Below are 18730 nucleotides of genomic sequence, written 5' to 3' on the forward strand. Positions count from 1 at the left end.
GCCCATTGGGCCTGCTTGAGACATCTGCAATTACAGTGGCGGAAGAAACGATGGAAATGACATCAGACATCAATTGGTGTGTTCAACGGATGGATACCAATCGAATGGCTGTCATGATCTAATCAACTTAGCCAACAATGGTGATCATAGCGCAGCTTTCAGATAAGAGCTATATCTTGGGCTGGATACCCTCATATCCATAATCCCCCACTAAACCATTTTCTCCCATGAATGATCTCAGAAGTTAGAAGTTACAATCTATAACCTCTCCTCGTCACATCAACTTTCATTGGTTTTAGCGGAGGAAAAAGCATTCCCAAATCAGAAGAAAAGTATTTAAATTGAAAAAGGGAAAAGGAGAAAGAAAGCAGGAGGAAGGAAAGAGGAAATTCCTGATAGTTGATACTCTTTCTGGAATATCAAGCTGTTCTCGGAACTTATAGGAGATTTGCTTTTTGCTTTTTTATTATCCAAAAATCCCCTCGATGATGATAAGTTTTGATAACAAGGGTAAATCGGGAATAGAAAGAGAGGAGGACAAAAGAAACCACTTTTTTCATTTTGATCAAAGCAAAAATATGGGGGTGTTTTTGACTTTTTGTCTTTAGGGGTGTGCTCTCGTTTGTTTTAAAAAAAAAAAAAAACAAGGAATGTGACCGAGTGTCCAAATCACTTCCCCGCCCCCACTAAAAATAGAAAAAAGAAGAAAAAAAAAAAAAAGAAAGAAAAGAAAAGCATTCAACAGAGTCTGCTGAGAGCTGATACCCGAAAAGAAAAGCATTCACCAGATACGTAGCATATCAAAGAAAAGAAAAGCGTTTGGTTGTGGCGCTCAGAAATGTCAGCGGTCGAGGCTTCGACTTCCTTCCCTTGTACAGACTGAGACCCGAAGGCCAAAATTCTTCTTACCCTTTCCCGTTGTCTCCTAGTAGTCGATGTTCCAGCATATCCAAACAAAGGAGCTGTAGAGACGACTCTCTCTATCTCTCTATCTCTCTATCTCTCTCGATCGACTTTGTTCTCCTGAATTAAACGAGTCCTTTTCTTTCTCCTCTGAATTTTAGAGACCGTTTAATTATCCTATGCTCCGGAGGGTAAACGGTTCATTTGAATCTGTTTCTGGGTTCTTTGATATGCTAAGTATCTGGGTTAGCTTTGCTTTTTATGGCTTTGGCTTATCGATGAAGGTACGGTTTTGAGGCTTTTGAGCTTTGCTGATTCTTTTTGTCAGCTAGTTCACTTGGTTCAAAGGATTATGCTCTCAGGGTTTGGTTGTTGTTCTTCTTTGAGACGCCGCTTGTTCTCCGTGCTCTTCTCTTGGCTTATTTACGGTAGAGCTGCTCGGAAGATACCATGACAGCCTAATTCTGAGTCAAACCCGATTCAGTTGAAGAAGTTCTTTTGGTTTCGTAGTTGGGCTTTTCTTAAGTGTGGTGATTTTGCATAGTTGAATTTTTGGGTGGACCGTCTTCAGTTTATTTTCTCACAATATTTGACAAAAGGAAGTCTTAAGGATCCTGAATTGTTGTCTTCAGATCAGAAGTTCAGAGAAAATTGTCCACCTTGTATTCTGCTTTCCACTTAGCAGGGTAAGTACTCCTGCTCTCTGATTATTCGACTGCTCATATTCTCCTTTTGGATATTCTTCGACTAATCCTTATTGATGAAATTCATCTTTTTCCGCATGGATTTCTCATCATTTGGTTTAAATTCTGTCATGGTTTTGAGGCCCGGCGGAAATCAATTGACCTAACTCTTCCTAACTTTTTTTGGCTTCAAAAAAAAAAAGGAAATTTTATTCATTATATAAAGAGGACAAAACATTCACCCGGGGGGGCGGCCCCGTCATACAGTTAAAGATAACAGCGATATGCTAACAGAGGAAAGACGATAAGCTTACTCTTCCTAACTTTGTATAAAACTTGTATTCAATATTCTAGGAAGCCACTAAAATTGCATTAGGAAGTTTTACAAGCTGAACCAAGTTAGTTGCAATTGGGTTTAACGACTAATATTAATTACTGCCAGTGGATTTCCATTCCATGGTGTTATGGATATGTTTAGAACTTTTATAATGACAGAAAACTTTATTTCCTGTAATAGCATATCAGTGCATACATAATAGTTTATAAATGCATCCATATGTGAGTGATTTTCCTAGAAAGAGTCAAGCAACTTATTGAATAAACTGCATGTAAAAGGTTGTTCTCGGTAAGACTTTTAGAGGATTATATAGCAGCAAATTACTAATTTGAATATTATTTAAGGAATGCTAAATTTGGGTTTTTCAAATGTGAAAATGAATGTTCAGATCCAAGGATACTTTATCATTTGATGGGGAATGATGTTGCTGAAGTTGTACAACCACTACCATGCTCTGATGTTAAGGTAGATATCGCTCTGCCAAATTGATATTATTGCTGTTTATTCTGTATGTCCCAGATTAAACGTGTTTATTTATCCTAAATGTAGAATTTTATCATCTTGGTAACTCTAAAATTGTTCATAACTTTAGTCAATTATATAGCAAGTTGTTTGTTAGGTGGTGTTGTTAGTTTTCTTGTCTTTTCCTTTTCTTTGTTTTCATTGTTCCTTCTTTTACTTGATTTATGTAATTTCTTTACCATATATATATATATATATATATAAAGCAAGTTGTTGATTGGCTTGACTTTTTCTAATTAAGTTTCAGTGGAAATATGGGCCAGAATTGGATTTAGATTAGTTAATTATGCCCTAATGTGGAATACTTATAAGAATGTAAAAAAAAAAGAAAAAGAAAAAAACAATGGATCGTCTTTACATCCTTTCAGTGGAGGACTTAAAATTGTGTGATAAGAAGAGCTGCTTTCCTCTTCCTCTGGTCAAGAGGTTAGTGCTCCAATCTCCATACAAGGGATGGTTCTCCCACATTGAATACACAAACTCAGAAACCCCTGGAAAGAGCTCATGAATTTTTAAAAATTTACGAGTGTGGATTCAAAGTGCAGTCTTCACAGTAAGTGACATTTCATCACCGGAGATTTGGAGAATCAGAAAATAATAAACACAATATGTCACCTTTTGCCTGTTAGTCAAATCATTATTACATCTCTCTCTCTTTCTAATATGCTTTAATCACTATTTATAAACTCTTTAAATATATAATTAATTCTTATTATAACAACTAAAACAAATTATATGTATATATGTACTTATGTGTAAGGTTCTCCAGTGTTGCTGTCATTTTCTTTTACATTCTCACACCATGCTCTAGTCACTTGGGTCAAAGTAATTTGTATTGGTGTTTATAGATTGTTTGGAGTTGATTTATTTAGCCAAGGATTATTTTTTCTGAGAAGTGGATGTAGTTTCAATGTTAAAGACTATTAAGTTTTCTTGCTTGATTTTTATTTATTTTTCTTTTTGGCAAAGAAGATGGCAAAATAAGGACAAAGAAGAATCTGAACCTTCATGTTTAGGGGTGGTGAATTGGTGGTAGGTTCTAATTCAGTATTGAGGCCTGAAGGGAAGGACTGTACTGTACTGAGAATTACCTGCATGATCAAATCTCAGATGGGGCATGGACTGCATACCAGCCAGGCCTGGTTATGTATTTTAACTCCAAAATACTAACTACTTAGAACGTTTTACATGTGAACCAGTTCAGGTTATATGCTATGCTGGCCGTGGTGTCCAAGTCCTTTCGTTTCTTGGAAAGGCCAGGCTGGGTGGTATATTGCATTACTAAATGGTAGTTTCTGGCCTAGTATCGCCAGCTTTAAACTGTTTATGTCATACCATTGCTGTTCCCTCAAAAATTTTGTGTATCACTAGAATAAATTTCTGTTGCCTTCTATTTCTATATTTATTTGTTTGTTCATCTCATCTGCAAGCTTTCCATGACTGCAGGTGCATCGTTTAATGTGCATGGAGCTGATGAAATTTGTTGATAGAATCTCACAAGTATTCCCAGACATCGAATCTGCTCGACCACGATGCACACTGGGAATTGAAGCCCTGTGCTCAATAAACCTTGCAATGGAGAAAGCCAAACTACTTATTCAGCACTGTTCAGAATCTAGCAGGCTATACTTGGTATGTGTTCACTACCAAGAAATTAAAAGACATGGATATATTTAAAACAGCTTTTGATGAACAATGGCCAAATAAATTGTTGAATTTGGTGGTAATCTGGTTGTTAGGATGAAACTGGATGGCTAAGATGAATTTATGCTGATTGATGGACTAGGAGAATCAATAGATGGGGCCATCATTTAGTGTGCCTGGATTAATGAATATCTGCCTCATGTATAAACCCAAAGTAAGGGATGCCATATTATTGTATATACCACTAGGAACTTTGGTGAAGGCAATTTGCCTCTATTCAGTCTGTTTAGTGCATAACCAAGCTAAAGAAATCAATCATCAGAATCAAATTCCAGGCTTCTTATCATGTAAGATTGTAGAGCTTATAGGATGTGCTAGGAAATATGAAATGAAATTGTGTACTTGGCTGTTTATATTGGTGCAGCTCAAGCAGGAAAATAAACTATTGAAGGAATCAAAATGGAATTTGGTATATAAGTTTAAACTTTACAGATGATGATTGATGAGATATAAAGGGAAAATGTCTACGAACTAGTAAGTTCAATGACTTCCTGGTAAATCTGGTGCTGCATACTTAGTTGTTGGTATCCCTATGAAAAATGAGAACTCTATTTCATTGGATTATGTTCTGAAACTATTTCAGAACCATATTTTTAGCTAGCATTTTTTATATTGTTGTGTAAATATATGCATTTTATAGTTTTTTATGTTCCCTTTTGTGATGTGTACTTAATTTTTTCCATTCATGTAGTATCTTTTAGATTGTCATTCTTTAGATAACTTGTCCTTTCCATAAATTATTTTCAGGCAATTACAGGGGAGGCCATACTTGCAAGGTTTACAAGAGTACACAATGAACTAGAACGAAGTTTAAGTCATATTGAAGATATGGTTCCAATACTGTTGGCTGCACAGGTTTGTTGATATCTATTACTCCCTGACCAGTTTATCTATTTTATGCGGTTATGCAGGATGTTTTAGAAAAACTGAAAAAGGGGAATACAATGTCTTTTGTTTCTTGGTTAGGCATGATGCAAGTTTATTAGAACTTGAAGGTAATAAGGACAATACAAAACCATGATGGAACATTTGTTCTACTAAACAAGGCATGTATCCCCCCACCAGCTGATGCAAGTTTATTAGAACTTGAAGGTAATAAGGACAATACAAAACCATGATGGAACATTTGTTCTACTAAACAAGGCATGTATCCCCCCACCAGCTGACAACTAACAGTCAAGGAAAGGCTGTTTGAAATCTTTACTTTTATGAAGAGTAATGCTTTGGAGAAGTTGAAGTTTGCGTTCATCACTTTCCTTCCAAAGCCACATGATATCCTTCTCTTGTTTCTGGAAATGTTAAAGACAGTTTGGTAGCAGTGTCATTTCTAATAAACATGCATAATTTTGTTCCTCACCTTCAAGAAATTTTAACTTAGGATGTTATACCATTTTTCCTGTAGTCAGATTTGACAATTTTAAATTCTTTATCTTTTTGTTTTCTTTTTTCCAAGTAGAACCATAGGGGCTGAATGTTCCTGGTTCAATTGCCATTTGAATGGCTTAATTACAGTTGTCATAAATAAATTAAAATATGAATATACTTATAAAAAAAGATGAATATAAAAAAATTGGGACTGAATAGAAGGGATATGAAAATCTAGAGAAATTGGAGATTTCCCTCTTCTAAATTTATCTCAACTGAACAAACACAAGGACATTGTCATCTTCCTTGGGTGTTGGAAATAATTTGATCTCTTCCAACTAATCATTGATAGTACCATACTTCTTTATGGCCTGAGGTCCAGGTTTTGCTTAACCTGACTGTCAATTAGCTATGGATGAAGGTGATCTTACTGTTGGATGCCTTAGTCTTCAAAAACCTGAGATAACTATCCAAAACAACAGGAAACCATGGAATGATTTTCGGTAAATTCTTCCTTTCCTGGCCATTCATGGCAGAAAACATGAAACAAAATGATAAAAACAAAGATAAAGTAAAATCTGCATCAATTGTTTGGAGCATAGTTTTCAAGGTGCCAAGGTGAACCTAGGCGACAAGGGAGTGCTTAGTCACCTAGTTGACTAGGTGCTTGCCTAGGCGTTGCTTAGTGTCTAAAAAGGATAGAAAAACAAGGGGCTGATCTCCTGTTTCTACTGTAGGAAAAGAAGTAAAAAGACCAAAAGTAGCATGGAAAATATGGGGTGGAGCCCCTACTCTTTGCCTTTCAAAAATCAAAACACAAAAAAGAACTCAAAAATGGTGGATACCCACCCCTGTTTTAGTTACAGAAATAGGAAGAAGAAGAAGAAGGGGTGGAGCCCCTGTTTTTGTTCCAGAAGAAAGAGAAGGGGCCAGAGATCATGTTCTTGTTCCAGTAGAAAGAGAAGGGGCGAAGCCCCTGTTTTTGTTCCAAAGAAAGGAAGAAGAAGAAGAAGAAGAAGAAGAAGAAGAAGAAGAAGAAGGGGTGAAGCCCCTGTTTTCATTCTAGAAGAAGAAAAATAAGAAGGGGCGGTGCCCCTGTTTTTGTTCCAGAAGAAGAGGCTGGAGCCCCTGTTTTTTGTTCCAAGAGGAAGAGGAAGAAGAAGATGAAGGAGGAGGAGATGAAGAACATACCTTCTGTGATTGGTTGGTGTTCCAAGACTTCAAACTTTGTATCACTCAAACTCTGTTGGACTTCTTCTTTTCTTTAACTTTCGAATATCTCAGAACCCTAAGAAAATAAGCAGCTAAAAATAAAAGATAATATTTTGTGAAAGAATTAGTAGAATGATACAGTGTATCATGCCTTGATTAATATTATACAGTAAAATATAAAAAAATATGAAAACATTACAAAACTTTGTATAAGTGGTATATAAACCACTTGGCATTTGGGCGAGGTGAGCCCGTAGACACCTAGGCGCCGCCTTGACAACTATGGTTTGGAGAAGGATGTTTTCAAAGAAGAAAGAAAACACCTTAGATGCTATCTGAGGAATCTTTTGGGTTATGCAGGTTTTCCTCTTCAATGCATTTTTAGTGCTAAAACAACCTTAGGTCTAAAAACCTTGCCTTTCCTCTTCAATCCATTTTTAGTGCTAAAACAACCTTAGGTCTGAAAACCTTGCCTTTCCTCTTCAATGCCTTTCCTCTTCAATGCATTTTCCAAGTATAGGATGTTCTTTCTACCCAATAGTAATCTGTTACCACAGTTCCTTTGTTTCTAACCAAGTAGCCAACACAAACAGCTCTGGAAGCCTATCTTTTAAAGTCAGATCTCCTTTCCAGGGATCCAACCAAAATTTTATTCTACCACCATTACCAAGATGATACTTTTTGTCTTTCATAAAATCAGGGGCGACTATATAAATTCCCCTCCATACTTCACAGCCATAGGACATCTTTGAACCATTTTCATCCCAGCCATTATCATGTTAGCCATACTTCTCAGAAAGTAACTCCCTCCAAAAGTCATTAGGAGTAGTACAAAACTGCCACAGTCACCTGCCGAAGAGTGCAGTATTAAAGCTTCTAAGTTTTCTTGTCCCCAGTCCACCATAGGTAATAGGCTTATAAATAAGATTCCAACTCACTAAATGGAGCTTCTTTGCATGTATCCCTTTGTTTTGGGAGGGTCAAAGTAACCATTGCTGAATTGTTCAGCAAAGAATAACTGGAGATCATTCTAAGATCACTTGATTGGGTTGATCATAATGCTCGGATCTCTCAAAAGGACCCCAATTGGTAGTGGATTTTTACTTGCCTGCAGCTGTCTGACATTTCTAAGATCTTCTGTTTGTAGACTCTTGATGTCTACCAACAGGTATGCTGTTTTCTCCACTATGAAATGAACATCTTAATTTACTTAGTTTTTATGTTATACTATAATCTATAAATATGCTTTTTTCATATATGATTGATCTACAGAATCTGATAGATGCTAGTTTTGTATTGCAATTTGCTTGTTATAAAGTGCATATAATCTTTTATAGACCTCTTAACTGCATTATGAGTATTTGTCTTTGCTTCCTGAATCAAAATTCTCTAGTATAGTTTTATAGTAAAATGTTATCTGCAGATCTCTGGAATCGTTGATGATCTTAGGGTTGCAAAATTTACATTGGAATCCTCTGAAGAAGAGGCTGGGAGGGTTTTACTAGCACTGATTCGGAAAGACATATCTACATCAGATTCAATGGAACCATCTGAGATTGAGGCATTTCAATTTACGGCTGCGAGACTGCAACTTACATCCCCAAAATCTCTATTGATAGAGAGAAGAGCTATTAAGAAGCTAATTGATAAATTTCATGACACTGAGAAGACGAAGGAAAGGATCTTGAAGTACCTCCTTTATCTTGTGAAGAAATATGGCAAATCATATGGGGGTGAGCAAATGGAGAATGCCAGTAGTGATCAGTGTGAAAGTTCACTTACAAGCACAGACCATGTACGCAAGCATGTTGTATGCAGTCAATCTATTGAGAAGAAAATAGATGCTAAATATGGACACTACAAGTCTCAAACTGATACATCTTGTACTGCCATACCTCCTGAAGAATTTAGATGCCCAATTTCTTCAAGGCTCATGCATGATCCTGTTATCATTGCTTCCGGGCAGACATTTGAAAGGGTGTGGATAGAGAAGTGGTTCAATGAGGGTAATGACACATGCCCAAAGACTCAAAAGAAGCTGCAGCACTTTTCTATGACTCCAAACTCTGCACTGAAGGACCTTATTTCTAAGTGGTGTAAAAGAAATGGCATCACAATTCCTAACCTACGTTCACAACCAATTCCTGCAGCACTTAACCCGTGGAAAACTTCATCTTCCAATTCTATCGCTAGCCTCGGAAGTTCTCTAAATGATGTACATCTCAGAATTGATGTCAGCACTGTATCCATCGACTCTTCCGATGCTAGTTATTTTTTTGATCCTTCAAATGTTAAGATCAGAGATGGTTCAAGTTTTGTATCCTCTCAGATGAATGGAAATTCTCATGAATGCCAATCTTTTGACAGTTTTAGCAGTGGGGAAAATTCAGTGTGGCTATCTAAACTTGCTGCACTTCCATGGACATCACAATGCAAAGCTGTGGAAGACATAAGAAACCATTTCAATGACAATGATCAAGCATGTTATTCTTTGTTATCTGATAGTTCTATTGATTCACTATTTAGATTTTTGAAATATGCACATGATGTTAGTGATGCAAAAGCACAAAGGGATGGTGTTCAAGTACTTTTGGCATTTCTAAGGAAGAGCAGGTAATTTGTCTTTTTCTTTTTGCTGATAGGTATGACTGACAAGTATTTTCTTGAGATCTCACTATTTTCTACAACATGCATAACACTTGAACATTTTGTGAAATAGATTGAGAATTTGATAAGTAGCCTAGATGACTTTGAAAAATCATTCTGATTTTGTTGTTTTTGAACAACATTAGTAAACAATGAGTTGATTCAACTCTTAGTTTTCTTCACCCTACAGACAAGGTGTGGCCCATGAAAAGTATGTACAACTTTGCTTTGTAGTGTTGCTTTTCATGGATCCTACCATATCTCTAAGGTGAAGAATATAATAATTGCATAAACTCATTGTTGATTAGCATTCCTCATTTTGAAATGCTTCATAATGTTTTTTACCTGCTTATCAAATGATATATAATTAGTTTCGCTTAGGCAATGCCATGTGCTTTTGTGATAGACTGGAATATTTGCACAACTTCTAAATTTACTGATGACATGATCTTTTCCTGTTGTCAGTAGATTGGTTCTTAGGGTGTCACTCTCACCCTGGAACGTCAACTTGTTAGACTGTTCAGAATGGGAAATGTTTTATTTCAAACTTGTCCCCACATCTGTTTCTAGTTCCCTTGATTACAAGTATTCATGATCATGCTTCTGCATTTCCTTTACCTTTCTGAAACTAAACCTCTTTTTGTTGTTTTATGCAGTGAAATACCATCTTTAAGTGAAGAGATGTTTCATCTGTTGGCTGTTTTTCTCGAGTCTGAAGTTACTAAAGAAGCTCTAGCAATTATTGAAGTATTATCCAGCCACCAATACTGGAATTCCAAGATTGTGATGTCTGGTGCTCTTCCTTCCATCCTAAATATTCTTGACAACCAAGTTAGAGAACTCCATGCTCCTGCTGCTAGAATATTGTATAATTTGACCTTAAACAGAGACATTGGGTCCCGTGTTATATCCATGGGGTGCATCTGGAAGTTTATTCCACTTTTGGGTGATAGCTCACTTGCAGGGTATTGCATAAAAATCCTGAGTAACTTGTGTGAAATTGAAGCAGGAAGGGTTGCAATTGCTGAAACCAATGGATGCTTAACTTCTATTACAGAACTACTTGAGACAGAAAGTCAAGAGGAACAAGAACATGCAGTGGCTGTTCTCCTTTTTCTATGTTCTCAACGGACTGAATATTGCCAGTTGGTCATGGATGAAGGCATCATCCCATCTCTAGTTAATATATCAGTAAATGGGAATATTAGAGGGAAGGAAAGTGCAATGGAATTGCTTAGGATCCTGAGAGATGTAAGATATGACAATCCTCTTGAAAGTTCACTTCCTCATCCTGGACCTATCCCTGAATTCTCACAGGACCCTTGCAAGTGCTCCAAAGAAAAGAAACCATCTTCGAAGGTTCGTTTTTTGGGAGGAATACGGACATTATTCTCGAAACGCAGAACTGTAGCACTTTCTTGAGCTCTGATACATTGAAGATCACAAAGTTCCAGGTACAGCTCTTTGCATATTTTGCAAGACCAACTTTCATGCTTGTCCAGAGATTATGAGAAAGATAAAGCTTGGTGTGTTGTGGGTGGATAACTGCGTTGGTCTGTCATCTTGACTTTGTACATGTAATTATGCTTGGCTATTTATTTATCTACGTTGTTTCAACCAGTCTTGCTGGTTTTATACCTCACAAGAATGTACAGTTTTGTTGTATTTATGCGGGGAGGGGCTCTTAAAATTATGTATCAATTTTGATGCTTTTGATATGATTTGCTGCATTTTTTTTCCAGTGTCCCTGCTGAGTGTAACAAATTTTCTTCATTGTAGGTCAGATTTTTAAATACTAAATAACTGTATCAAAAGGGTCATTACCCAATGATGATCCCAGCTATCCAGGGTGCTGAGACTGGATATGGACTTAGCCTTTGGCAGTGGCCACTCTCAGTCTTGAACATTCGTTTTCATGCTTGTCAGCCCAAGATTTTACCCTTGCAACAGACAATGGTTCTTTGCATTGACTATATCCTATTAGCTTTTTAGCTATACATATTATAAGACTGCTTGCATATGTAGGTGTCACCTTTCATACATTTATCTCCATATTGATTTCTGTGTAAAGTAACATATACCAGTCCTCTGTTCAAGTTTGATCCGGTTCCTCACTTATTAAGATTTCGGATTCTTTATATGATTCCATATATATATATATATATATACGTTTTCCCAACTCAAATATTAACCCAGATGTGAAACCAAGGTTCATTCTTCGAAAGTGTTTCGTATTGGGCTTCTCAAGTATAATGGGCTGAACTGAAAGTGTTTCGGAACGTTCATTCTTCAAAAACAAAAGGACAACATTGCTGCTAAAAAATAATGTGATTGATGGGTCCGGATGTAGTAAGCACAATGAGTGAATATGTAATAACTGTGTGACACATGTCCCAGTTAATGTGCTTTTCATTCAAATTTTTTTGCTTCCGTTAGACAAAAATTATCTATTATTTTATTATTTTTGTCAAAATAATTAAAAATAAAAAACAACAAAAAAAGAAAATGTAAATGAGTTCCAACTCCAAACACATTTAGGTTTTTCTTTTTCATTGTTTTATTTTTAATTATTTTGACAAAGATAATACAATAATAGATAATTTGTCTAACGAAAAAAAAAAAAACGGTTTAGATGAAAGGTACATTAACTGAGATATATATCACCCAGCTATTTATGTGCTCACCCATTATGCTTACCTAACGTGCCTACTACATCCAGACCCGTGATTGAGTTTTATGAAAACACATTTTATGTTTCCGCAACTTCTGATGTGCCAAACTGCTATATCCTAAATACAGCATTTTCTTTACATTCAACGTGTTTCTACTAGAAACATTGACACAATATTATGGTTTGGCATGGTTGAGCGAGTCGAAACAGCAACACCAGAAACGTCAACCGTCCCAAACACTTGCAACAAAGGGGTGTTGAGCCAATTGTTTTTGCTGAGGCGGTAGTTTGTTTTTGTTCTAAAACTAAACCCTCCCGGTGGGGAATCCAGATGAAATTGAATTTGAAGCTCATGCTGCGCTCTTGTTGGTCTCCAGTTAGCCCTGGAGGGGGGAGGGGGTGCATCCTCACTCGGTTATTTTTGAGGGAGATTTTACAACTGTTAAATCGAGTCTAAAAGAGGTAAACTCAGACCCTCCTTGGCGAATCAGATCTCTGGTTGCAGATTGCAGGCTCCTTCCCTCTCTGCTCAGTTAGCTGGATTTCAAGGCAGGATAACAAGGCCACGCATACCCATGTCTAAATATGCTCTTTCTATTAAACAAGAATTTTCATATTTTACATTTGCACATTGCAAATAAATTTGCATTGCAACCAAACGCAGCCTAAAGCTCGAAGTCAAAGCCAAATTCATTCAACAATTCAACGTTGGAGGATACAGAGTACAATGTATGGTGGGTCCTTCGGTATGAAATCAAGGGGCCCAGCCTTTTTGGAAAGAAAAGTATGTACTAACTTCTGAGGGAGACATTGGGCCTCCACATCAACTAGTGTAATCACACAAGTAGTAATGTATGGTAGAACAAACTAACGTTGTCCATGGAAGTTATCTCCTTGTCTTAATTGGTGTAGCTTTATTATAATGTAGTGTCATCCATAATTTGTGAGGATGAGGAGTTGAAGAATTTCAACTACACTTGGACCCAGTCAAATTTTAACAAATACTCAACTCAAACCAAAGCCAAGTTGCACTCCTGCTTGCAACTTCCAACCCAAATTTCCTTCTCAATAATTGGTCATCATTTCCACCTCACAGCACTTGCAGCCGTGCATTGGAAACATTTCCCCATGAATTAAAAAAAAAATTACAAGTAGGGAGATATTCCCAATGTATGGTTGCAAGGGCTGTGAAGCGGGTGCCAGGACCAAGTCTATGAGGAGGAAATCCCAACTCTGCATCTTCCCAATGGTGATTGCTCTTAGTTTATGCACCTCCTCTTCTGCAGAATCATCCTGTAAATAGAGACGACTAGAAATTTTAAAAAATCAGCTATCCTCTCCAAAGTTTATCTTTAGGCTGTTTTGGGCTGGCAAATGATTTTTCGAACGGAAAGAGGACCTGAAGTGAATTCTAACCCCACACTAATGTCTATCGAATTCAATCGACAAATCTCTTCTATGAATTCCAAATCTATAAAAAAGAAAAAAAAAAAAACTAGGGGTTGGATGCTTTCTAAATTAGTCTACTAATCAAAATTTTCTTGTAGATCATTTGATTAGTAGAGGAAGATTGGCTCAAATTTATGCATTCTTTGCAAAGAAGTGTATTATGGTTCATTTGCTTTTTCTTATAGTTTCACTATGAGATTATGGATTTACATCTATATTTTACAATCTATTCTGTTGACTGAACCCACAAAGCTCCAAGCCTCCAAGGGCTCATTAAGGCTGTGAAAGATTAAAGCTATGAGTCCCTCTGGTTATGATTAATTAGCTAGAAAATTGGAAAGGTTAAGGTTGGAAGAATCTTTGTCACTGAATCACCTCTGTCTCTTGGCAGTAAGGCTATAAATGAATCGAGCACGTTGAGCTAAATGAGCCTGAACCATTGCTAGGTGGGCTAGTCTAGTCCAAAGCTCGATAAGATAAGAATATATAAGCCCATCTTGTTTTACGTGTGGAGGTATTAGAGATAGTCAGATAGATGTTGTCCAGTAGATCTGTAAAGTGGGTTGGGTCACCCATGGGGAGGCACGGCCCAGTATGACTTGGGCTGTGTCAGGGCCAGCCTAAACCCCAGTGTCATACCACATTGGGGGTTTGAGTCCCGTTGGGCGGCACGGCATGGCATGATAAAGTGGGCCGTGCCATCATGGCCCGTGGCCCAAGCACAACACAGCACACATGTATTAATATGTTATTCAAATATATTTAATAGTATGTATGCATATAAATTTCTATTTTCAATTTTACTATACTACTGTATTCCGATTTTATTGTAAATTTAAATTTTATTTTATTATTTCATAAATAAACAATTGTATACAAAAAATTCATATGAAATAAAATTTTAAGATTTTTTTCAACTTCTTCTTTATCTTGCTACTTTATTTTAATCTTTTTATTATCATTTTTAAAATTTCTAAAAAATTGTGCCACCCATGGGCAGCACATGTTACATCTCTAATACCCAAGAGTTGCATTAAGACTGAACTTTTTGATTTAACATTTGGGCTTTTCTATCTAACTAGTAATTGTGCATGTGCTTTGCACGTGGCAATTCTAGATGATGATAATGATAGTAATAATGTATCCAAAATTGTCTATAAACTTTATATATTTTTTACTTTTTGTTTTTAATATTAATTGGATGCAGATTTCAAAATCAAAATCTGATTACATAAACACCTCATCTAAATATACAATAATCAGATCGAGTTGTAAAGTTTCAACTATCATTGACAGGTATACTTGCTTGGCTAGACTCTTCTTTTTGTAATGTTTTATCTTTTTTGTTTGTTTATAAAAAAAACATGTAAGATTTAAATAGAGATAATTGAATGGGGTGAGTAGTAGTTCAATTTACAATTTGAACCTCACAATTAAATAGGGACGAAATTCAAATATGAGTATTTTAGTAAAAAAAAGCTCCACAATCTTATTCATATTAATAGTAGTGTAAGTATAGAATTATAGATGCGTTCAATTTTTTTATAACCTTTTGTATTTTTATATGTAAAAATAATTCTGATATGTGCCACTTACTTTTTGTTTAATATAATAAATATATGATATTATACATGTGCCTCAATGTTTTTTGACAAAATTTATGTATTTTTTCATTTTTATATTTTTATATTTTATTATTTTTTATTATTTAACACATTTGACCCAAAAGTTAAACTATTGATCTTTGCCAAATAGTAAAATAATTTTATTTTTTGTTAGTTCTAAATAATGTATTTCATTTCCATTATTAATAAAAATAATTATTTTTTATTGCACTTATTTTTTTAATTTGATTTATAAAAATATCATAAATGTGTATAATTTTTTATACCTTTTTGTAATTTTCATATTTATTTCTATTTTAAAAAATTTAATATCTAACTATAACTTTATAGGTTGATCAATTAGACTCGGATGGTTGAATTGCTTAGCCACCACTTGGATAAAGAATAGTTTTGTTTTTGAGTTAGTTTTAAAATATAGATTTATATTATTAAAAATATTGACATAGATCTAATTAGTAGCATTTATTAGTGAAAATGACTTAAATATAGGATTTAATAAGGGAAAATGGGAGTTAATACCTTAATTATAAGACTTAATAAGAGGGGATTAAATGAGGTGGAAAGTAATAATTTAAATTACATTTTACAATTAGAAATAGGCTAAATACACAAATATGGAGATTTTAGTAGACACTAAAACTATAATAAAATAACTTTTATACCTTTATCAAATAAAGAACTAAAAGGTAATTTTAATTAAAAAAAAAGTTTCACTCTACATCTGCACTTTTATAAATAGTATAGATATAGATAACTTAAAATTTAAAAACCCAACAATACATTAAATTTTAGTAAGCTGAGGCATGTGAGCTTTTGATAACCAAGCCCATTGTTTAAGTGAGATGATTTATAAAACTTTCTGATAGGCGGCCTTTTTTTTTTCTTTTGTGCGATATCCAAAAGTTGGGGAAGTTTTAGACATTATCAATAAAATTAGGAGAGGTTTCAGATAATTTCTGAAATATCAATAGGTTGTGTGGGAGAAAGTAGGATCAACCATCGATGGGGTCTGCTTTGCCATAAGCCAGCTGTTATGTGCCAACCTGCTGCCATTGTTTGGATTAGAATCTGAAAAGTATTGATTCTGAGACCCAGCATTGACATGGGAGCTATATGGATGTGAATGTCTGCTCAGAATCACTTTTCCTTCAAATCATAAAACGGCCAGCAAGATGCCCATACATGCTTTTGCCAGGAAAATGATGAAGTAGAAAATGTGGATGAGAAGAGGACATTTAACCAACTTCAAGTTTTTAGGGGCTAATGAAATGGGAAGAATCGAATCAAACAATTCTTTCATAAAGTTTAAAACAAGCTTCTTCATTTGGGCTTTGGAAAAGCTGATAGGTTTTGGTCTCTGAATTGATTTCACTTAATATTAAAATTATATCTGTTATCCAGTGAGAGTACTAAATCAGAAAAAATCACAACTTTTGCTGTCTGAACCAATGAATGACAAACCCAGTAGGCTACGCATGACACAGTCAATGAAAGCGCCCCCATTGGATCTCCATTCCAATGTGCAAAGGTGAAAGATAGTTTAACACCAACACAGTCCAGCTGGCTCTCTCAAACCCATCTTAAGCTCTTCAATCAAACACCATCATAAACCAGGACTTCGCTTCCCCACCATCTTTAGATGAACAATTGAACAACCGAATCAAGTCCAGGGACTCTGTATTGTCATCTACAAAGAGACTGACCCCTTTGTTGGGACCCCCAAAAGCATCTTTAGATAAAAAAAAAAAAAGAAGAAAATGATAAAAGAGGAAGATTATTCTCCAGACTCCAAAAGGTCAAGATCACTTCTAATCCTTATACTAATTAAGAGAACAATAATTAGACAGTGGGCAGAGATTGTCTCTTGGTATTCATATGGTTAATTTGTCGTTTAAGCTTGACCTTTTTCCTCCTCATATTGTACTCGTAAAGTAATTAGTGGTAACCAAAGTGTTAATGTCATCAAGTATCTTGCCTTCGATTTGATACTAGACAGCTGGGGAATGGCTGAGAAGCTGATGCTAAAGAAGGGGAGATGGCAATCTGACATACATGGTTTAAAGTATGGATACACTCAAAACTCATAATTGAATATCTAGCATTTAATCAGTTTGATGCTCTTTTTTCAATCTTTTTAGTTTGATAATTTGCAGATATGTTTATTAAATGAATATTAACATTTGAATTTATTAAGGGTAAATTGAATATTAGAGTCCTGTACTTTGGGGCTAATCTCATTTTAGTATCCAAATTTCAAAACGCGTCAATGCAGTCTCTGAATTCCCCAAAATTAGGTCCAAAATACCCTTCAGATGTTATCTAATTTTCTTTATGAACTAAATACACAAAAGAAAAATCTGTTTAGTCACTCAAAAAAGATGCCTCGTAGTCGATTGAACACCACAAAGGATGAAACAGAACTCGATTTGAAACAGTCCATTATGTTTCTCCTTGATTTCCAACTCCCCTCTTCACCGTCTTGAATTTTACCTAAACATCACCGCCCTCATCTTGGTAACATCACCTGGCAAACCCTTGAAATCTTGCCCATCTTACCATCCCATTCGACCTCTGACATCCAACGACCACTGGATTAGTTTCACCCTCTACTTGGTAGTCCCCATAATCGGATACACCTCCAGCCATTCTCAGCTTAGAGTTTCAGGTTCTCTCACGTAGACCATCTGCATCTAGGAGCACCTAATGGAAGTGTTGAAAGAGACACACGTCCAGCCATTGATCGAATGACTCTTCCTGCAGGTTTCATGTTTCCGGCTTTAATTTTCTCGCTTCCCAATATGATTTTGTTTAACTCCAGCTTTCCTCCCTCTTATTTTTGTTCATTAAGAAAACCGAGAATCCAGTAGAAAGAACCTACCCCATCACCCATCCTTTGAACATTTGAGAATTTCTGTGGCTCTTATAGTGGCAATAGGGTGCAAAGATGCAACCCAACATCCACTTCCTCCTCAAGAACTTGCAGGCAGCACGGGGAGAGTTGGAAGAACTCGATGAAGCCATCCTCTATGTTGAATTAGTAAATAAAAATAAATCCAAATCACGATGGCAGAATCAGCTAGCATGGTGGGTTTAGCCACTGCAAGACATGATGAACAATGTCTTCCGGAAGAAGACGATGAATAGTGTCTTTTTTGAAAGATAATTTTGGGCGCATGAATTAAATACTAACAGTGGGGCCTAAAATTTCTGGAGTTTAGGTATTGCATTAGCAAGATTTGAAATTTGGGTATTAAAGTGAGATTAACCCCAAAGTAGAGGTACTAATTTTCAATTTACCTTCTATTAAATAAGTCTAACTTTAAGGTTATGTTTAGTTTAAAGGAAAATATACGGAAAGGAAAGAAAAGGTTGAGAATCCCATATAAGTATCTTTTCTTTTCTTACTTTTTCTTTTAAACCAAACACAGCCTAAAGGTAAAGATAATCCATGGCTTTTTTTATCAATAGTATTTTGCAAAGTAAATTAAACAATTCACCATTTTTACCCATAAAATTTTATTATTAGAATAATCAATGTAAAATGATACTATCCATGAGCAAAGCAACTTAATTACCATGGAACCCACAGTTATCAAAAACACAAAAATGGGAA

The 18730-nt window shown here is 35.6% G+C and overlaps 1 protein-coding gene across 1 annotated transcript; it reads left to right on the forward strand.

The window, feature by feature from the left end:
- The first annotated feature begins 749 nt into the window (after positions 1-749).
- On the forward strand, positions 750-11113 carry LOC148877073 (ARM repeat superfamily protein). Its single transcript, XM_088981261.1, has 6 exons — positions 750-1589; positions 2312-2388; positions 3892-4077; positions 4897-5004; positions 8150-9339; positions 10029-11113. The coding sequence occupies exons 2-6, from the start codon at positions 2335-2337 to the stop codon at positions 10792-10794; spliced, it is 2304 nt and encodes a 767-aa protein (XP_088837387.1). The 5' UTR covers positions 750-1589; positions 2312-2334; the 3' UTR covers positions 10795-11113.
- Positions 11114-18730: the final 7617 nt, after the last annotated feature.

This window comes from Nelumbo lutea, chromosome 1 (genome assembly GCF_056320005.1).
Source record: "Nelumbo lutea isolate HS-2025 chromosome 1, American lotus-T2T, whole genome shotgun sequence".
NCBI classification, from domain to species: Eukaryota; Viridiplantae; Streptophyta; class Magnoliopsida; order Proteales; family Nelumbonaceae; genus Nelumbo; species Nelumbo lutea.